Here is a 23,405-nt window from a genome sequence, read left to right as displayed (position 1 = left end):
GTGGGATTATCCAGTTGTAACAGATGCCAGTGTTTTTCTGATAGGTTTCTTGATGGCATTACTTTGCAAAAAGTAGTGACACAAACCATTCTGGTGTTTGGTTGTTTGACAATAGATTTGTTTAGCAGGCTGTGTCACTTTGCAGAGTGCTACCCTTCCCATTAATGACCTGGGTATCGTTTTCTAAAATTGAACCACATCCCCAATTCCTGATAATGCCCCATCAGTATTGTTTGAAAATCTCTTCAATATCATAAAAAATGTGAACACCCACGTAACTGAAGGATTCCCCTTCAACGTATCCCCCAGTCCGCGAGGGTAGAAATATCCTGCGCACAGAGACTTCCTAAAGGTAATAACAATGATTTTTCTTTATAAATATACGTAAATCTGACAATGTATGAAAATGACCCAGTATCTCCAAGAATATCGGCATATGCTCCAATACGTTGCACACATGTAATCCGCGTATAGGGAGACATTATGCCTTACCCCCTCCCACTAATACCTGCCTCATGTCTCTCCGAAGGTATCTTGCCAGCGGTTTTAGCGCCGGTGAGAACCAGTTTGGGGATGAAGTCGCATCCCTCTCCCCAATGTCCACTGTGGTCAAATCCAGTCATTGTTTTAACCCTTGTAATTGGTTTGTTATAAAGTAACTGTAATCATCGACAAATATCACCAAACCCGAAAGATCTCAGCACCTTAAACAGCCTTCGCCACTCTAGGGTATCGAAAGCCTTCATGGCATTGAAGGGGGCTATCACCAGTTCCCCTTTTGAATCTCGAACCTGATCTATTACATGGTGGAAGTGGCATAAATTAATTGCAGTATTGTTCCCTTCCTATAAATCTGCATGGTCCAACACTGGTGCCATCCTAGACAGTCTAGTAACCAATATTTTCCCATCTACATTAAGTAACGAGATGGGATGGTAAGTGTCTGTCAGGATCCAGAAGAAAATCGTGGAAGCTGCTGGCCCCACAAACCCTCAAAAGTGTTCAGCCCACTGCCCTAGTATTAACAGCCTATGCACTTATCACTCCAGCGGGAAAGGGGAATGGGACAAAATAATAAACTAGGTTCTCCGCTACTTCTTTCAATTCACGAAACCTGAAATAAGATTAACAATTAATTATTCAGATGTACACTGCACCTCGCTCCCCTTGAGCTATTTGCCCCCTTGCAGCCCCGCATACCTGTAAACCTCTGCTGATTGTCTAGAGGCTGTCTTTTAAATATTTGTATATTTTTCCTTAAAGCAGTTTCTTTTTTCTTTCCACTATCTTTTCCTTTTTAACTCTTCTTAAAACGTAGCATGCCTTAAAAGCATTTCAATAACGTATGTTTATTCTCTACTGGCAGTCTTGTCAACTATATACAACCTCTGTTGAAAACGTGCTTTTAAATGTTATTCATTGGTTCTTGCTCACTTTTCTTTCAACGTCGCCCCAGCTTATCTGTGCACGAGTGCTGGTTCATGCTCTGACTCTGTAATCGTTAGTTTGAGTGACCTGCAGAGGCCAGGCTGAGATCTGTCTTCTATTTCTACAGGCGACGGCCTGAAACAATCTACAAAGCTTCCCATAACGAATACTGATGCACAGGCCTGAAGCTCTCCATCTCACAAACGCTGTGCAGCACCCTGTACCTCCTTATCCTGTCACTTTGCAAATGAGGTAAACCTACTCCCTGCTCTATGAAGTCATTAAATGAAAGCTCACTAACAATGCCCTTCCTCCAGTAACGTTCACTTGCTTTGAAGCAGATTGACACAAACAATGGCAGTTTCTTTAAAAGCACACAAGTTCACTCCAGCAAACAAACACAATATTTACATTAACTTGTCTTTAAGAGTTTAGTGAATAAAACAATTCTAAATTCTGTTGAGATTTTCTTTAATTTCCTGAAATGTTAGTTATTTAGCAACTTGCTTCCTCGGCACTCTATTTATAACTGCCCCACCCGACTTCTCGAACATGTTCCACGCAGTGCTGAATAGATTTCATAAGTTGTCTTATCTGAAGGCCTAAACTGGAGCTGCTCAAAAATAGGTGCAGTCATCAGGGTTTCCATCAATGAAAGGCAGTTTAGAATTCTCAGTGGAACCGTCATGGACTCTGGATTCCAAGCTACCTATCTCATCAGTGAGAACTTCAATTGCCTCCACCATCTTGCCCTGGGCTAGACTCTGCTTCCTGAAACAAATGGTTTAAAAAAAAAAGGGAAAGCCTGCTTAAAATATATATAGATATAGATATAGATAAAGATATAGATATATATAGATATATATATATCCAGCCTCCTGACAGTCGTATCTCAATGGATCCTTCTGCTCCTTCAACAAAACAGTGATGACTGCCTCCTGCATTGAATCCGGGAGAATACTAGATTCAAAAGCACTATCATACAACTTTTTTAAATGAGGGTCAAGTAAATCAGCATATTTACAATAAAATCCCATCGCTACCCGAGGACCTACTTTTATGTATTCACCCAAGTACAACATGTATATCCAACTCTTCAATGGGCCCCTCCAAATCCGCCCAGAGATAGTCAGCTGGAACAGGCATCCATATCTGATCCAGCAACTCTTCAGCATCTTCCTCTGAATATGTACCCTCACTAGCGTATAATGATTGATAATAAATTCGGAAACGTCTTTTTAATACCTTGTTGGGAGCATATCAAATCCCCTTATTCGTCAAGACACTGTGTGATTTGTAAATGTAGGTTGCTCTCGTAACAACCAGGCCAATAAGCGCCCTGGCATATCTCCCTCCCCATGAATCCTTGCGTCATACCAGCTCTTATCAAATTTTGATTGATTCTTGTACTTTCTGATGGGGAATGAATGCCTCTGCCAAAGCATTGCCTGTCTGCAGTACCTCCCCATTTCTTTTTCCAGCAGCAACACTTGACTCCTCTATTTTCTTTTGTCTTGTCAACTAATCATTCAAAAAACATACGTACCTCAGACACCTTTGAGATGCACACATTTACCCCTGTACAGACCTATACAGGTCTCTCAAATTTTAGCAGGGGCTCTGTGTCCAGATTGTATTGTGTGATATTTAGATTGCATTGATAGGCCTCTCTCCCACTACACAGGTCTCTCGTTTAGAAGGGTTCGCTGTCCAGATCGTACTGTGTGATATTTAGATTGCATTGATAGGCCTCTCTCCCACTATGCAGCTCTCCCAAGTTTAGCAGGGATTTTGTGTCCAGATCGTATTGTGTGATATTTAGATTGCATTGATAGGCCTCTCCTCCACTATACAGGCCCCTCTAACTCACCAAACCAACTCACTCTAAAGGGTGACAGAACCAACCAGTGAAATATGGTGGAGTGACACACCGATTAGGGCCTTGCGCGTCATAAGGCACAAGTGCTAGCTGTGCCCCTCAAAAGTAACTCTTCGATTAGTACATATCCTTCTTAAACCGACATAGCTAGCTCACCGCATTCAGGGAAACGGACACTAAAGAGAGCCACCGATAACACCCAACTATACAATCCTTAACCACCTCCAATACCGTTACCAAGTCAGCGACTGAACGAGTAGGCAACATCATCTGGAATACCACCTACAGACGGAGCCCTAAACCAGTAGCGGACAGCCGTCCACACCAAGTACTACACCACAAGACAACCAGACCAAAGCAGAACCTTCTGGACATCAGGAAACAAACGAAGAATAAACAACTCTGAATCTTACAATGCTGCGCAAACGTCCCATCCGGAGGGAAAGAAAAAGAGAAGAAAGAACAAACACTCCAGAACTGCAACAAAGAACCACAACTACGGAACACACCCCCACAGACAGGAACAAAAATCGATCCAACACTGAGAGAAGAGACAAATCCCTCTACTTACTGGTCACCAGACCAAACCAACCCAACGTTAGAAGCGGCAACATTAAACAACCGAACAAAAGCATGCAGAAGAAGGATGAACAACACCAGAAACAACAAACACATGACCGATGCGATAACACCTTACATCACCAAAGCAAGAAGAACATCCAATCAACAACCACAACTCTTGGAAGTTGAACCCGATGAAAACAAAAACCCAAGACAAAACCTAGAACTATTCGAAGACGCTGACACCCTGAAACCTACCCCTCAACAAAATCAGAAGACCATAACAAGAAAAGACAAACCACACCTCCAAAGTCCACTACACTCTAATAAATGCAAGATCCATGTCAAAACCCTCTACAGAGATCTTCGACTTACTCGATGACAACGGCATTTGACATTCTATTCATCAGAGAAACATGGCTGGATGACAACTACAAAATCACACTCCAAAGCTGCCTTCCAACCAACTTCAAATGCTTTAAATAAACAGGAAAAACAAAAGAGGAGGAGGCATCGCAATAGCATTCAAAGAACACCTGAAAATAAAAACAGACGAACCACAGAAAATCCTCAACTGCGAAACCATGGTTATACACCTAACAGCGAGCCCAAAAACCAACATCGCATTCATCTTGGTGTACAGACCTCCGTCATATGATGCAGCCTTTGTCGACAACTTCTTAGAAGCCATCACCAACATAGCCATTAACCATGAACACCTAATCATCCTGGGGGACTTCAACATCTGGTTTCAAGACAGTCACGCCAACTCCCATAACTCACTGAATGAACAACTCACTACCATGAAACTAAGACAACTAGTAAAAGGGCAACACACTCGGCAGGACACACCCTGGACTCAATTTTCGCAAAGGAGAAACTCATCACCACGACACCGCCGATACAAATACTGTGGAGCGACCATCTCATCATCCCATTCGTGATCATTCTGCCTACTCAAGTCTGCATCCAAACTCACAACTACTACAAAAAGAAACTGAAAAGACGTCAAAGAAAGCAACCTATTCGAACAACTGGAGTTAAAGAAGCCCTCAACTGGAGAACTAGAGCTAGCTGACCTAGACGGGAAAGCGGAGCTATTATACAAATGGATTGCAGATACAATTGACGAGATCGCCCCAGAAAAACCATTCACCCCATAAAAAAGAGCAACGGCAAAATGGTTCACCCCACTATTAAGCACCATGAAAAAGGAACACAAAAAGATGGAACTGAAATGGAGAAAAGAATACAACCCAGGCAAAAAAAACTGTTCCAGAAACAAATCCACGCATACAAGAAGGAAATTCAAGGAAGAGAATGCATTATGATGATAGAATCACCAATGCCACCAACACACACAAAGAAATGTTTAGCATCATAAAAGAAATGAGAAACCCACCAGGCTGTGATAAAACACCAACCCCTCAGAGAAACTATGCAACGACCTGGCAGACCACTTAAAAAAAATAATAAATCCATGACATCCGAGAAACCATTCAACAGAGGCCAACCAACCACAACATAAACTCAAACCTTCCTGAAATATCAGCAGAGGCATTTGCAATGCTGGTAAAACACAGCAAGGAAGCTGGTTCACCCATGGATCCCTGTCCCCCGGACATCTACAAATCAATCCTCGCACAAGAAACGCCAGCAGAATATTACAGAAACCTTCTAAATCTATCACTAGCAACAGGAACTGTACCGAGGACCTTCAAATCAGCAAATATGAAACCACTTCTAAAAAACACAAGTGGCGACCTAGACGACCTCTCCAACTACAGACCAATCTCAAACATCCCTTACCCGGAAAAGCTACTGGAAACCTACGTATACAAACTAACACAAGAACACGTAGAAAAACACCACCTGCTAGCCCAAGCTCAAGTCGGTTTCAGACCCGCAAGAGGAACGGAAACCGCGCTACTATCCTTCTGGGACGACCTAAAAACTAAAGCAGACTCAAACACAACCTCAGCCCTGATTCTGCTCGACCTCTCCGCAGCCTTCGACACGGTTAGCCATGACACCCTAACCAAAAGACTAGAAGACATAGGCATAACAGACACAGCACTAAGTTAGACTAAATCATTCCTAGCTGACGGAACAGAAACCATATGGATTAAACCCTTCAAATCCAGCCCACGAGTTAACGACTGTGGTGTACCCCAAGGATCCTCACTATCACCACTGTACTTCAACATCTACCAGACCCCAGTTATCAGAATCTTCAAAAAATACATTACATGCTCCAACTACGCTGATGATACTCAAATCATCTACAAAATCAAAGAAACCCAACCCGATCGTTCAATCCTAATCGACTGCCTAAAAGAAGTCTTCAACTGGATGAATGCCAACAGCCTGAAAATCAAACCACAAAAAACAGAAATCATGATCATATCCAATGACAAAGAGAAGGAAACTGCCATCCCATGGCCAACGGAAATGGGAACCGCACCATCACCATCTAAGGTAGTAAAAAACCTGGGCATCCTGATGGACAACACCCTAACCTTAGAACCACAAATAAATGCAACATTCAAATGTTTCTTCCACCTCCATACAGCAAGAAGAATCCTACCTTTCCTCTCCTTCACGCACAAAACACTCACTATCGTTGCCCTCATCATGTCAAGAATCGACTATGCAAACGGCCTCTACCTCGGAATACCTCCTGAAGGAACAACGCATCCAAAATGCAGCAGCCAGACTACTACTCAAGCAATCCAGAAGAGACCACATCACTCCTGCCCTAAAAACACTACATTAGCTCCCAGTGAAACATCGCATCACCTTCAGAACAATGTGCATAATGCACAGGGCAATCTCTGGACAAGGAGCAGAATTCCTACAAAAGAAAATAACAATCTACAAGCCAACGAGACTCCTGAGGTCAAGCAATGAAATCCGCCTGGAACTAAAACAGTACCTTAAGAAAAAACTTGGAGGCACCTCCTTCTACCACTTAGCCGCAAAAACCTGGAACAACATCCCAAAAGAAATGAGAAACACCAAAGATGACCTAAAATTCAGAAAATTGCAAAAAACCTGGCTCTTCAACACCACTGACTGAAAACCGAAACAACAGAAAGGAAAGAATGACTAAACCGGAAAGGACACTGACAAGCCACCCAGAACTGACTGAGAAGCACCCACAGCACCTGGACGTGTGACGTCGGGCAGAATGAAACCCAGGCGACACTCATAGAGACAAACAACCCCAGCCAATCCCATCCAACATCTTCACTCGCCCCTTAGTTGCTACTAGGTACCACAATGTTGTGGAATTACTGGGATATTGCCAATCACCATTCTGAGTTGTGGACACTGACAGGTGCACTGGCCATTTGAGTGGGCAGGGAGGACGGGTGGGGTTGTGAGGGAGGCTGGTGGAGGTGGGAGAGAGATGAGAAAGGGACACTGAATGCCAGAAATGTCCAGATCACGACAAAGGCGCAGGGTGCCCCCGTCCCATCTGGAGAGACTACACTAGCCCAACATGTTGATTCAGGATAGAGATGGCAACTAATTCCACTAACAATTTCCACCTCTGCATATACCTCTCAAACTCCTGACCAAACACAACCACAAACGTACAGCACAACAAACCGCACAAACTTCACTACACTGCAACAACAAAACAAAAACACACATAGACTAGCACAACACTACACAGTGACTACCGGCTGCAAACACCCCAGGCCCAGCCAATGGACCCACCGGGCTGAGGCCACCAACAGCACATCAATGCTCTCTTGCACTTTTCCAGCTTTCTCCCACTAACTCACCCTCCCTCCCTCTTTCAAAGCTGCCATGCTCGGCCATAAAGACTGCATATGGAAACTAAGGCACAATAACCATATACTAAAATGACACGTCAGACGCGAGATTTGTTTTCCAAACAAGTCTTGTTTATTTCAAAGTATTCTCAGTTGGCTGACTGAGTCTCACCGCTTCACGGCGTGTATTCCCAAACACCGTGAGATGCGAGAGAGAGAGCGAACAGGACTCAAGCAGCAATATATATACATTAGACATATGCTTTGTTAGGGCAATTCGACCCGCCCCCTCCTACATGTCATACAGGCTAGGGTTCAGTGATTGACAATTATGACATGTTATGACAAGTCTTCATTCAGCCTAAACATAGTTATTCTAGCAAAGGCAGCAGAGACGGCTTTCTGTTATGGGGAACATGGAGCTCTGGCTCTGCAAGGATATTGTGTTCTTAGCAGGGAAACATTCCTTACTACGTTATCTGTGTGGTTTGGCTCATGAACTAAGGGTCAGATAGTTCTGAAGCAGAAAATACCACTCTCCTCGAAGGAGCACCGCTAGGAGAATATAATTCATGTTTAACTGCCTTTTACAACAGCGCTTGCAAGACGAGCCGGCACCTGGACTACTGGTTAAATGCGGCTTCTGCTTGACTTCAAGGACTTAGTGAGAGAGAGAAAAACAATGTATTTCTGCACAGTTTGACATTCCTGTCTGTGTTAGTATTTCAGCGTTCAAGCCGTGGCCTCGATCGGTGGGCGAGTCTAAAACATAGAATACATTTGCAAAGCGTTTTGACAGAAAGGAAAAAAGCAAATGGCCGATATTTCGCGACATGGACGCCCTTTGGTTACATTGACGATTCTGGGATTGTGATGTTTGTCAGATGATGAGATTCACTTCTGGCCAACATATTATACAAATCATTCGACTATAGGGTTGCTTTTTCTGGTTTAACAAACCCTCCTTTTGGCCTTAAGCCAATAGCATCATCTGTACATCGCGTCTTAATTGGACCACGTGTCCATTTCCGAACTACCCATGTCACTATAATCGTCATCAGAAATATGAATTGCCATAAATGCTTTAATTCATTTTCGTGTTGTGCACCTTCACTTAACATGCGAGGATGTTTCGTTCTAATTGTATGTACACACTCATTTGGAATTTGGGAGCAGAGGACCGGCAGGCATTGTATGCAACAGCAGAATATGAGGATTCCAAATATCGTAGCCAAAATTGCAATTAGTTTCCATCCCCATGATCGTAGCAGTTCCCAAAACCATGAACTTATATTCAGATTCCAACCTCCTCTGGGTACATGAATTTCAGAACATAGGACATGCAATTTCTTAATTGCTTCACATATCGTGGTGGAGGAGTCACTTACGAATACACAGCATGCTGACCCCACCAATTTGTATACTCCTCCATGATCAGCCAAAATGATATCAAGCACCATTCTATTTTGGAGTTTAATCTTGTTATATTCATGCATCTAGTGAATGTTCCCACTGGGTGGGAACCCTTTTTTCGTAAGCAAAATGGGACAGAACGTGGACTATGATTAATAGTATAGGAGGGAGGCATAGCATCGTTATTTCCTACCGGAGCCATTTTAAAAGTGATTAGGGACTGCTAAGGCCTAGAGAGCCTATCTACTGGACTTGTTACTGGTTTTATTTTGCTTCTGGTTGTAAATATGGAACAACCCAACGGTTCCAATACCAATCTTTCAAATTAATTTATATTTATTCCATCAAACTGACACTATCATTCCATTTTCCCAAAAATAGTGCTCTTAATGATGCATAACAGGCGGTATTAAGTGGCAGAGGATGTACATACCAACCCATTCCTCTTTCCCCGTGCTGGGGTTAATGGGAACAGACCCAACAATTAGACCTATTCAAGATAGCATGGGACATATTCATAATCAGTAGTAGTGTATTATTATCATACCCTTTTCTATGTTTCACTTCTTGTGAAGGTAGAGTATAAGAGAGGACATGTACTGGGCTGTTCATGGTAGGAGCATTGGTAGCAGTCAAGAGAGAGTTTAAAGGATGCACATTCTCTAGATACCAAAATATTGGGATCAGTGTAATCAAAATGCAAAGTTGGCGCACCAAGCGAAGCACCATTGAAGCACCGCTTTGCCGCTCGCTATCTTCTCTTGAAGCTGGACTTTTAAAGTTTGCCCTGTCAATCCTTTGACCAACATACTGTGAGACTCCGGCCACTATTTGCCGGTTTCAAAAAATACGACCTTGCGCGCACCAAGCGAAGCACCATTGAAGCACTGCTTTGCTGCTCGCTGTCTTCTCTTGAAGCTGGACTTTTAAAGTTTGCCCTGTCAATCCTTTGGTAATTGAATATAATTACTGTTTGACCCTTATTGGGCAATATAAAGGACTTCAGGAACGCTAAGGGTTACTACTGTAACTTAAATTTTTCTTTTTCTTTACTTTAACGTTTTTAGACCAACTTACTGTGAGACTCCGCCCACTATTTGCCGACATTTCAAAAAGACGAGTACACACACACCAAGCGAAGCGCAGCTTTGCCGCTTCGCCTTTGCGACGAGCGACGTGCGGTGCATTGGTGCTGCGCTGCAAGTTGGTGCGCGTGCGGGCACCGGGACAGATTGGTTAGGAACTAGTTGTTCAGTTCACAGTAAGGTGGGTGCGGAATTGTCTGATCTAATTGAACTCCGTGTTTGTTGAAATAACTGTGTGTGCTGTTTATAAACAAATGAAACGTACTTTGTACACCTTACGTACAGGCATGCCCCCACTATCCTTAGTATAGAAAACTGAAACTGTTCCGAGTACAAAGCAGTCAAAGAGCTGGAAAAGGTTCTTTGTAGATGAATCCTGCTTGACTCCTAATAGGCAACATTCAACTGCAAAGTTAGACCAACCTGTATTAAACAATAATCCGGTTGTTGGTATATGCAGATTGTGTTTCCTACCACATCCATAAAAGCCACCTTCGGCTCGAATTTGGTAGAACCTGGTAATGTAATCAGGAGGCGGCTGTTGGAAGTGTTATGAAAACAATAACGAGTCTTTCCATCCATTCCGTAGTTTGCAATGTTTCTTTGTCTGATAGCACTGTACTGAGGGGTGAAACTGTGGTAAATGACTCCACGGATACCTTTGGTGAAAGACCCGATGTTTCCGGAGATATAGCGGTTATTGATCTGGGCTCAATGCATACAGACTATACTACACAGACCATTCCTGAAAAACTGTCTTTCTCGCCTTAGATGTTTTCTGGAGTAAGCCCGGTGAGATCGTATGTGGCATCCTCTTTTCTTGCTCCAACTCCTAGGCAAACACGTGGTATTGAGAATCCCTTTGCTACTGACGGAACAAGTACTGTAGTAGGATTGGCCCTGGAGGCTTTGAATACGATGCATACGATTGTAAAACTTTATGAGAGCCTGAATGAAAAAATAAATACCCAGAGTTCCCAGATTGCAAACATAATTGCTTGGCAAAAACATTTTAAGAGTCCACAGTAGCAAAATGAATGCTTAAGTAAAAAAAAATGTAATTACTGATTCTAATGACCAAGCTACATCCCTGATGTTTTGTAATATTGAAATGCCTCCTTGCTTTGCTACTACAACTGCTGATGTTCAATGTGGTGTTCCACACATAATGGGCATAATAACAGAGGTTGGGGTAGAACAGAATAATGATACTGTGAAAGTCCAAAATACAACTGAAAAGGTGGCCAAAAAAGCGTACACAATTTTCTCAAATAAACCAAAGGGCGTCATGTCCGTAACTCAGCCAAACAGGGGTACACATTGAAAACAACAAACAGCAAAACTGACTATTGCAAGTGATCTTGGAAAAAAGACAAAGAATATGAACAATAAGAAAAATGTAATGTCAGGTGCTACGAAGCAATTCATTAAAACACTTAAGGTCCCACCGAAGAACACACAATTGGCATCTGCTGCTGTTGGGAAAAAATATGCATTATTGGACCATAAACGTAAACTGAGTGTACAAGCTACCAATGAGAGTGATAGTGCATTTAGAACACATTCCCCTCTGGATGAGCTTGTAGAAGCGATTCACAAACATGCTATACAAATAACCTCACTACCTGCCGTCACTGTTCCCCCGAAAGTAACTTAATGTAAGACTATAGTAGAAAATAAAGTAACGGCGGAAACTAGACGACAGGAGATTAGAAGAGAGGTGGACTCGTATATGTCACGATTTGTCAACTTACCTAATGTAGGTGCTCCGCATGTAAACCTTAGTGGACAATGCGCTCCCGCTGTAATTCCGACTAAAGTATCCCATTGAAATCATGATTATAAGCAGCTGACTATTAATGTAGAAGGTGCAAAGGCGCCGTCTCTATTTGAAGGTTGTATTAAGGTCAGTGAAACCAAATCCAAACAAATAGCAATTGAAACCACAGCTTTACTGAAGAAGAGTAATTTGGTGAGTGAGTCAACAAGTACACCTGATACCTTGGGTGTACAAGATGACCAACATGGAGGCCATTGAGCGGAAATCGCTCGACTGCTGCAATCATTATTACCCAAAGAACAAAAAAAAAAAACCCTTTAACTCCTAGGGCAGATATCAAAAATCCAAAACAGGCTCCGGATATAAAATCAAAACTGCCAATAATTGACAAACATGTTACTAATTTAATACTTGGCTGTCGGGAAGCTCCTTTCCCTCAATATGTGTTGAATAGACGGAGTATACTGGAACTCTTCTCCGATATTTACAAATTGGAGGATGTAGGAACATCTGATAATGATCAGGTGGAATTTGTTAACGAAAATAACTTGGGATTGGTATTCTTGCGATTACGCTCTGTTAGTTTGCAACATATCTGGTCCGCAAAGGAAGAACTATTTGATTTGGGCTTTCTACTATTGTTAGGACAAGCACAAACAAATGAAGTACAACGATTAAGTTCTTCTTGTGCTGCTTTTTCACCTAAAGTGATATCTGAGACTGCCTCCTCAAATTGTGTGAAGCGAACTGATGCTAAATGTGTATGTTCTTGTGAAGCCAATAGTTAACTATCACCGCAGGGAATGAATCGAGCAATAAAAATGGTATCTTGGAATACTTGTGGGCATCGACATCTGTTTAACAATGCAGAGTCCGAATTGGAACAGTATGACAGTCTTGATTCAAGAGACATGGTTAACTAATTCTCCTGTGTGGTATGATCACACAATCCACTTCACTCTTGCCCTGCAGGGCGAGAAGGGTCGGCCTACGTCTGGTCTTCTCACTTGTATTAAAATTAGTTTCCGGTCTTAGCATTGTCTTCTCATATGCCCCCAATGCTTTCATCCAACTTACCATTCATTCAACTCTGTATGCCTTAATACTTATTGGAATCCTAATGGTATTGAAGATTCACATTTTTTTTGTATGAGGTTTCAAAAATGCTGAATTATGTTGTTTTGAATTCTGAAATTGCGCATGTTATCTTGGCTGGGGATCTCAATATGCATTGTTTCGAATTTGGTAACCTAAAGGAAAAGAATAACTCAGTGGGAACATCTGATATCTTCTCATGCTCTGTGTATGCTTAACGGCTCTTGTACGGGAGAGATTCCGCCTAACTTTACATGGAAATGTGGTAATCCTAGTGTGATTATCGACTATATGTACGTAGATTATAGTTTACTAACCAGAATACCATTTTTTTCGAGTACTTAATGTACCTGTTAGTGATCATCAAATGCTCACAACACAATGGAATGAGACAAAGTTTCCACTATCTCCTTGTCAAATGCAGTATTCGGGTGTTTTGACAGTCAATGCACAAATGAACTGACTTAGGTGGACGGATAAAAGCCTTTCAAAGTTTGCAAATGATTTAAATTCGGTTTTTGTTTACTCCTGACATAGTGGTGCTTGGTCTGACATATCTTATTATGATTTAATGCAGAAGTATACTGTACAAAATAAATCTAATATGCAAGTTAATGGTAAAGCCCATGTCTTTGATAGTCAAATTAAAAAGAAGCCGTCAGAACATCGTGCCCAAAAGTGTAAGGCTCTAAACCTGATTGGTCATCAAAGAGTAACAGCTATAACTAGAGCTAACACGACATATAGAATTTGGTTGCCCTCTTATCGTGGGAGGTTAAATCAAAGAGATGGTGAACACATGTTGAATCTGATGCAAAATAAAAATACTGCACAAATGTGGCTAGCACTGAATCAGGTAATAGTTACTCCCCAAATGATGACACAAGAACATAGTGTCCCTGAAGCAATTTGGATCAAACATTTCACTAGGATATGTGCTGATCCTTTGACTAGTCCATATCAACAAACAGTAGAAGTAAACACTCCTTTTCACCTTGATATAGTGAAAACGGATATATTGTACTTTATTAACAAAATACGTCAATCCAAAGCTCTGGGCCCGGATGGCTTATCCAATAAGATCTTTAAGCAAAATCCGGAAATTTGGTCTGAAATTTTATTTCACATTTTTCAAAACATTAATTATACACAATGTATTCCTTCTACATGGAAACACTCAATCATTGTTCCATTGTTTAAAAAAGGAGATTCACGGAAGCCCGAAAGTTACCGACCAATTGCGCTGCACAATGTATATTGTCGTATTATACTACAAGAATTTAAGGAGTGGACGAGTCGTGAGCTAAAACGTGACCCTTTTCAATCTGGGTTTGTAAGTGGATTGGGCACGGCCCCAAATATGCTCAAACTTAATCTACTCAAAGCTAAATACCTCGACCAGAATCAAAAGCTATATCTGGCATTTGTAGATTTTCGAACTGCATTCGATTCTGTTGATCGACAATTACTTTTTACAAAATTGCAACACTATGGTTGTCCTGCATCCCTCCTCGCTTTGATCAAACTTTTACATTCTGATACTTCTATACAAGTAAGGTTGACACTTGATGGGCTATTATCTGCCAGAATTCCAACGGAGCGCGGATTGAAACAAGGGTGCATATTCGCATCCACATTGTTTAACCTCTTCTTGCTAGACATAGGTCATAAATTTGAAGATACTATCTCAGATGCTCCAAAATTCGGAAATCAAAAAATGATGTGGCTACTCTATGCTGATGACCTAGTTCTATTATCATTAACACCTATAGGCCTTCAAAATCTTCTAAATAAATTGGATGAGTATGCCATAGAGAATAATTCAGATTGCAACATTGGAAGCCAAATTGCGGACACTAATTTCGCAAGCTAAGATACTTTTGTATAAATATGGCATATTTACAACTACCCATATCATGACTTTTTATCAACAAAAAGTTGTACAGATAATTTCGTGTGGACAAGAAATGGTGATTCCAAAAGCTAGAAAATACTGGGATTGTTTGGAAGCCAGGTATTGGAAATCCGTACTAGGTCTTCCAAAGTGTACACCTATGCCTCTCCTGCGATATGAAGTGGGTGCCATTTCTCTTTACTCACAAGTACAATGGAAACTGATTAGTCTTTATAGAAAGTGCCTTATAGGAGCAAAAACCCCAAACATTTTGGGAATAGTTGCTAACTATGTACTAACATCATCATCTAGATTTCCTAAGGCCTGCACTGGCTGTGTTCTTGAAACCTTGTGTAATGCAGATATATCAATAGCGCTCCTTTTGTCAAACCCGACTAAGGCAAAAATGTATTTATATCAAAATGAATGGATATTTACACAAACACAATGTCAGCACTATGTCGATTGCGAAGCAATGATGTTTTTTCACAAGAAATTTCGTACGATGCAATCTTATTTAAATGTCCTTCAAGATATGTGAGATCACAAATGGTGCGCATTCGATTAAATCTGTGTTTAACAAGGCAGTTGGTATTGGTAAGAAGAAAGATGATTCCCGAACATCAAATTGTATGTCGCCATTGTAATGTTCAAATTGAAACCCTTGTTCATCTTGTAATTCATTGTCCAGCTTTGACATCTCTTAGGAATTTGTATTTTAGTAAACATTGTCAATTTTTTGTTATCATTCTGAAGAAGAATTATGGAAATAGTTATTATGTTCAACAAAAAGACTATACAGATAGCATTGGTTCAGTTTGTTAATATTGCTATACAATCTGAGCCCCATTAGAGTCGATGGAGCAATTGATATGTGAAATAACTGTTCTGGAATGCAATGTGTTAATCTGCATACATTTTATATTTTTATTTTTTTTTGTAATTGTAAATTGAAAAAAACAACCATGTTGTTTTTAGATTTTTGGAATATAACTGTATGAATGAAATGTACAGATATGAATTTGAATTGTAAGAACATTTTTGGAATATAACTGTATGAATGAAATGTACAGATATGAATTTGAATTGTAAGAACATTTTTAGAATATAACTATATGAATGAAATGTACAGATATGAATTTGAATTGTAAGAAAATAAGTATTTGAAAGGTTGAATAATTCAGCCAACCAAATAAAAAAAATAAAAAAAGAAAAGTGGTATCGTAATCATTAGCATATTCTTCTTTCCGAACCAAGTCTTTCTTGGAATAGGCTTATTCTCGATCCGATCTCTACATCAACAGCATAGGTGCAGGGGAAAGCAGGAGTGAATAGAGGCATTGTCTGTAATGTTTGTTTCAGGAAAAGATTTTCAGTGTCCGTCGGAGAAAGTTCTCCACAGCAACACACATTGGCAACAAACGTTCAAGCCAGTCCAGGCTAGCCTGCTTATAGATGATAGCAAGCTGATGTTAATTTGCACAGAGCTCCAAGAAGGCAGGAGCAAGTATCAATTTTATAGTGTCAGTACCATTTGCCCCTGCTTGTCGTGCTAGGTTGCAACGGTCCTTCACGTTCAATGGTAGCACCGGGAAACCGCGCGTCAGAGCTTTCAACTTGATACAGCTCATACGCTCCTTTTCCCTAGGCCTCCGTTCCCAGCTTCATCCGTGAGCTAGGAACAAAGGCGAAACAGCTGATCACTTCCGATTTTGTGAACGTAGATTGTACCTTACAGTTCCAGGTACAGTATGATTGATGAACCATGCATTCTCATTTCCGGATGCAGGATCAGTGCCAACTTGTGATGCACTGCGTGATGATGAGGCAGCAGTCGGACAAAGTTGAGGCAACTTTGGCCTTTAGATCTTCATAGGCAATCTCCCCAGGCCCTTTCTCAGGCTTAGGAAGTACTTTTGACAGGGAACCAGCGATGATATCTTTGTGATCAAGTGCAGCTGTCTTTCTTTCAACATCAGGATCATCAATCTTTTTCTCATGTGGCAAAGGAAACAGAACTCTTTTTGTGTGTGTTGCGTGGATCCAGTGCTTGCGGCCATTCACTCGGACTGCAGGGTGTGTAGCCAGTAGCACCTGGAAGGGTCCCGTCCAGAGCGGTGCAAGCGAAGATTTTCTTTCAAAATGTTTCACCAGAGTCCAGTTTCCTGGCTACAGAAAATGTCCTAGGCCGGTATATCTGACGGGAAGAGCCTCCTGCACCTGCTGATGAATCAAACGCATGTTTTGAATCAACTGTTGGCAGTAATCAATAACTAATGGGTATTCAATATCCCTCAACGGTTTTAGTCGAGGCACGTTCCAGACATTTGCTGGTCTCTCAATGACAATTTCATATGGGGAGAGACCAGTCCTTGCCTGTACCGCTGTTCGCATGCAAAGTAAAGCTACGGGTAGTGTATCGGGCCATTTCAAATTGCTCCCTGCGCAGATTTTATTCAGCTTGTTTTTCAAGATAACGTTTTGGGGTTCTACCAAACCGGCACACATCGGGTGTCTTGCCGAATGGAATCTTTTATCAATTTGGAGACATGCACAGATTTGCAATATCACGGCCGCAATAAAGTGTGGGCCATTGTCTGATCATATGACAACGGGTAGCCAAAATCGGGGAAAATATTCTTTTAGCATGGCTTTAGCTGTGGACATAGCTGTACAATCTCTTGGGGGGGGGTTAGGCCTCTACCCATTTGCTGAATGCGAAGACCACCACGAGGACATACTTATAGTGTTGGCACCTCTCTATTTCTATGAAATCACAATGTATGACTTCAAATGGCATAGACGGTGGGCCAAAACGTCCTACTGGTGTCCCTGTTCCCTTTCCAATGTTATGTTGTAAACAAGTCATACAATTCTGAACCAATCTTTCAGCACTTTTTCTAATGTGTGGATTCTGCCATACAGAATCCAGGTGTTGAATCATTTTTCTAGCACATGTGTGTTGGACTGTGGGCCATAGTGACCATTGCCATCACAAAGCCATTTGGCAACATCCATCGGTTATTTAGTTTGTCCACCCAACAACCCTCAGAATCTAATTCTGCTGGACCCTCTAAATCTAATTCTGCTGGACCCTCAGACCAATTTTTTATTTCATCTACAGTAGCTTCTGCTTGGATCTCCTTAACTGTCGCAATTTCATTTTCTATCATGCAGGGTACTTCCTCTATTTTTTTACATACATTTTTGTGTGTAAATCAGTGGCAGTTTGTTTCGCAATTTTATCTGCAGATGCGTTTCCCTTTCCAATATTACATGTTACTTTGTTATGTGCTTCACGTTTGATTATCGCTATCGCTTGGGAAGCACAAGTGCTGATAACAGTCTCACTATCAAAGTGCCATGTTGGATTTTGGTTCCATGTGATGTTAGGAAACCCCTTTCAGCCCATTATCGACGAGAATTGTGTACCACTCCAAAGGCATACTGACTGTTAGTATATATGTGTACATTGAGGTTTGCAGAAATTTCACTTGCTCTTGTTAATACTATTATTTCTGTAGCTTGTGCTGAGTTATATGGGATTTGTTTGCTTTCTATAATAGTCTTCAGTGTGGTGATGCCATAAGCAGCAGTTAATGTGCCATCTGGTAATTTAAAACAAGAACCATCATAAAACAGTTCTCCATCTGGCTCTTTCTGTGGGGTGTCAGTTGGGTCAATTCTTCCTTTTGTCTCTTGTTCAGTAACCATTAAGCAATCATGGGGGAATTGTTTTTCACCCCCTTTCTCATTTGGAGGAGGCATTAACTCAGCCGGATTTAAAGCACCCCTCTCTGCCTTCACTTCTCAGTACAAAGCTTGGACCAAGTGCCTCCAGTAGTGGGTTCGCCCCTTGCCCTTATGCAATGTTAACTTTGGGTTACATTCGCGTAGATGGGACCACTGAGCAGGACACAGGGCATCCATTCTTTGTACCCCCTTTCGACTCCATCTTGGTGACCAGGCCTCACTGCGATAGTACGAAATGCTTCTCTCCCTTTCCCTGCAGCAGCCAGGCTCAGAGCACACAGCCCCCACCCTCGTTCCCACTCTGACTGGGAAACTCTGTGGCTCCATTCTCACGCTGAAGCGGAGGTATTTGCAACAACTAATAAATGTATCACATCAGTCTTCCTCTGAGATCACTGTCCTGCATGTTAACCAGCATGAACTAAGCACATAGCTCATTCATCTCCACAAACGTGCCCTTGCCCCCGCACCCTCGCCAATGGAAACTTACTGCCATTCTGACCCTGTGTCCCTGCAAGATATTCCTTTCATGTGCCAGACCGCTGACCATGCTACGAGGCCCAACCAACAGACCCCCAACTAACATTAGACCCCTGCTGCAGTATATCGTGCCTAATACTAACAAATGCCACATACCTGAGATTCTTGTGAAACTAACCCCACAGCTCAATGAGAGTATTATAGTGGTCAAGACCCTTAAACCTGTGACCTGTATAAGCCAAATGATATAGATGATATAGACACCTGTATGATTTGTATAGTGACATGATAAACTACTGAGGGTCTTTTGATCAACCATTATTTAGTGCATGCGTTATTTAGAATGTATTCATTAGCTTATATAGTGACCACCCTGCTTCACGGCGACCTGACCTTCCCCCATCCGGAGCACAGATATCTGACGTCCATCCTCACGCCAACCAAGCAACCAACCAGGAAGAAAAGATGATGCCCACACCTAAGACACCACCCTGGCTGACCAATCCGGGTCCAACGTAGCATCATATGTTAGATATTACAATGTGCCTATATAATGTGATGTAACATTAACTTGGTCAGAGCGCTCTCAGAGATCTAGATAAACTTTTCCTTGAACTCTCACAGCCTGCTCTCTTTTGCCTTATTCCCTGTCCGGGGAGTGTCAGTTTTATTTTCTTGCATGTGTGAGACAGGGAGGGCACAAACAACCGTCACAAAACAGTTCTCCATCTGGCTCTTTCTGTGGGGGTGTCAGTTAGGTCAATTCTTCCTTTTGTCTCCTGTTCAGTAACCGTTAAGCAATCGTGGGGGAATTGTTTTTCACCCCTTTCTCATTTGGAGGAGGCATTAACTCAGCCGGATTTAAAGCGCAGCATCTCTTAATTTGGATATGTGGTGCAAATAGAACAATCTCATACCTTGTTAATCTGGCCGATGTGAGATGTTGCGTCTGCATTCTGTTTAAAAGAACGTCCACTGAGTGAGGTACCATTACAGTTAAAGCGTGACCTAAAACCATTCCGTCGTTTGTTTTACTGACGCAGCAGCTGCAGCAACAGCTCGCAAACAACGTGGCAAAGCACATGCAACAGGATCCAACGTGGAAGAGAAGTAGCAACATGGTCTATTCCCCCACGCCGTGTTCCTGAGTCAAAACAGCCAAAGCACATCCATTGTTTTCATGCACAAATAACTTAAAACTGTTGTCGTAATTTGCCGTGCCCAGAACTGGAGCTGAACACAATGCAGCTTTGAGCAGGTCAAATGCTTCTTGACATTCCATGTTCCAGGGCAAAGGTAAGGTAACATCCTTCCTTGTCAATGCCACTATCGGTTTCACGATCATTGACAAATTAGAGATCAACTCCATACAATATGAAGCCATGCAAATTAAAGCCCTGACTTCTTTCTGTGTATTTGGAATAGGCATATCCGAGATGCATTTCTATTCTTTCTGGTGTCAATCTTCTTCCCTCCTTCGAAAGGAGGTAACCCAAGTAGGCCACTTCCTTTCGACAATATTGGAATTTTCTTAGCGATGCTTTGTGTCCATGAGCTGCTATGTGTCAACAAAGCAACTGTGCTTTCTTTACAAATTTCCTCTGTGTCTGCTGCTATTAAAAAATCATCTATTTATTGTATCAATACGCAACCTGCTGGTAATTGAAGCATTTCTAGTTGTTCCTTCAAAGCTCTACTGTAAATACTTGCACTCTCAGTGTAACCCTGTGTCGGAATTGAAACAATATTATGCCTCCTATCGCAACAATTGTATGTGTATTGGCCTACGCCAAGTTGTCTAAACATCATATGCGAACAAACTCCACAGCAAGGTCTTGAACTTAGAGAAAAGTAATGTAAGTCGCCATCTTGGATTAAGCCGCCATTTTAGGTTCTCTTATAATATGGAAGTCACCCTGAACATCAAAATGGAGGCTGAATGTCATTCTGAGTAAGATTCTGGCCGTAGTGACCTCCGTACACATGAATAATTAATATGCCTGCAGGCCACTTGTCGGGGTCGCTAACTGAGACCTTGTCCTATTGTTGACCTATGTGTAAATGTACAACTATCAGCGAAACTAATCAAAATGCATATATTATAGGATTGACCTGGCAAGGAACCCATAGGCCCGACTCCTAGAATGGTTAACCCGCGAGAGGGTTGGCCAAGGGCTGGATAAAGAGTATAAAGAGCCCAAGTATTCCAATGTACGGTCTCTCTCACTAATGCATCGAACCTTTGTTGAAGTTCGTTACGTTACTCTGAGAGCCGAATAGCTATCCGTTTGTCAATTGACTTTGGGTAACGGTTGTAGCTTTTAAATAAATCACTTGTATGTTCTTTGTAACCTGTGTTGGTGTGTTTCTTTTTGGGCTTCCCGGCCCCATATTCTCTTTCTGTTTCCACAGTTGGCGCCCGAATAGGGACCCTCAAGATTGATGCCGGATCGTTGAAGGTTGACGCAGACTATCGAACCGGGATCGGACGGTGTGATACTGCGGGCCCGACCGAACGAGACGCGATACCTCGGCAGCGCTGCACGATACGATCCTTGGACGATAGTCGTGTGGTCTGACGCGGCATCTTGACGAGGGTCCATTTTTGAGGCGGGCAGATTTGTCAAAACCACCAAACACAAGGTAAAATTTGTTAGGTAAGTTCTTTGGTAAACCATACGGTCCTCCTTAGGTTTGGTCAGGTGCAGTCGTGACCCGGCTCTTAATTTAACCCTGACAATTTGAATTTGACGTATTGTATCTGCAGACACAATTATTGACCAGGTAACACCAATTTTTTGTGAAATGCCTGGGAAATTGTCTAGCTGCTTTAGGGCTCTGTTCCGCAGCGATCGACAATCTTTGGAATTTAGCCGCCCGGCACCACAGGAGGGGTCGCCGGCATGTACTATGTACTGTAAGTATGGCATTGGAAGTATAGTATTTAATGATATTTGGCACAGACAAACCAGACATGTCTCCGAATTTCAGTGGCCAATCAATGGTAGTTTCGAGATCCCCCGTATTGAATACCTAGAATCGGTCTTGTTAAAAAAGAAGGCCAGACCTGCAGCATTTGATGTTTTGCAGAATTGGAAAAAAGAAGCGTTGCAGCAGCTTAAAAGTAGGGATAAACATGCACGCCGTCATAAAACTAATGCGAAAAAGCGTTGTTATATGATAAAGAAAAACATTCGGAGTCAGTTAGAAATATGGATAGGGCTTTCTCACTAGGTATCCAGAAAATGTATCCCTCTAAAGATTTCCATGTTTCTGAAGAATTTATTGAAAAATTATTAAACGAACGCAGGCCTGGCGCCTCTGCGCCTCCTCCGTATGAACCTCTCCCAGGTGCTCTGCCCATTCCTGCTGTTATTCCTGTTCCCCCTGTGCAACCTATTGTTCCTATTCCTCTGGTTGTTGTTCCTCCACCTATCCCGCCACCCCTTCCTCTTGCGCCGATAGTTGCACCCTCATTGAATTTGCCGACACCTCCGCTCCCGAGTGGTTCTGTATTGACTGAAGTTGATCAAGGTGCTGGGTCAAAGATTGTCACTCGTAATACTGTTTCTGCAGACAAGAAACAGGAATTATTTGCATGGGCAAAGCACTGTATGGAGAAAGGTGATCAAGTTAACGTTTTTTCCACATTATCAAATATGGACAATTTTCCCGAGAAAAATGTTTTTATCGAAGGTTTGGGGACTCATTTATGTGTGATGTGGGGTAGATTACAAAGTTCGGATCTCCCACAAGGGGTGAAGGATCTAAATGCTTTAGCACTTTCGAGGGACACAGAGGAGAAAGTACATGGTCATGTTGAGAGATTGTTTGAGTATAGGAGGGACTTTGAGAAATCAAGAGATGAGGATGATGAAGACGACAGTATGTATGTGCAGAAACGGTTCCTTCCGTGTCGTAGATCGGCACCTGAGGAAGTACGAATTTGTACCAAAGATGCGATTCGATGGATCTCGGATTCATCAATACCGCCAGATGAAGTATATGACACGTATAGTCAGTATACAGTAGAAATGCAGAAGAAGGTGATTCAGGTAATGGTACAGTACCTGCAGGAAGAATGTGTAAGGAAGAAAAGTTAGTTGTCCTATAGAGTTATTGGGTATTTGTAAAAGGGCTTTTTCGCCCGACACTTCTTCAGCTGCCTTAGCGCTCGACCTGGCTCTGTTGCTTAGTAAGCGGTCAGAGTTACCTACATCTCAGTTGCCTATGAGAGAGGTTACTCCGACAT

General features: G+C 42.0%; 1 protein-coding gene across 1 annotated transcript in view; it reads left to right on the top strand.

The window, feature by feature from the left end:
• The window catches only part of RBBP5 (RB binding protein 5, histone lysine methyltransferase complex subunit), a 104,466-nt gene extending 102,734 nt beyond the window's left edge, over positions 1 to 1,732 (top strand). The window contains exon 14 of the mRNA XM_069633136.1: positions 1,556 to 1,732. Coding sequence (XP_069489237.1) covers positions 1,556 to 1,614 — 59 coding nt within the window. The 3' untranslated portion in view covers positions 1,615 to 1,732. The remainder of the gene's footprint in view (positions 1 to 1,555) is intronic.
• Positions 1,733 to 23,405: the final 21,673 nt, after the last annotated feature.

The sequence above is a fragment of the Ambystoma mexicanum genome, chromosome 13 (genome assembly GCF_040938575.1).
Source record: "Ambystoma mexicanum isolate Mex_15411 chromosome 13, UKY_AmexF1_1, whole genome shotgun sequence".
NCBI lineage: Eukaryota > Metazoa > Chordata > Amphibia > Caudata > Ambystomatidae > Ambystoma > Ambystoma mexicanum.
The sequence above is the reverse complement of the archived record's forward strand: the minus strand, read 5'-3'. Positions and strand labels throughout refer to the sequence as shown.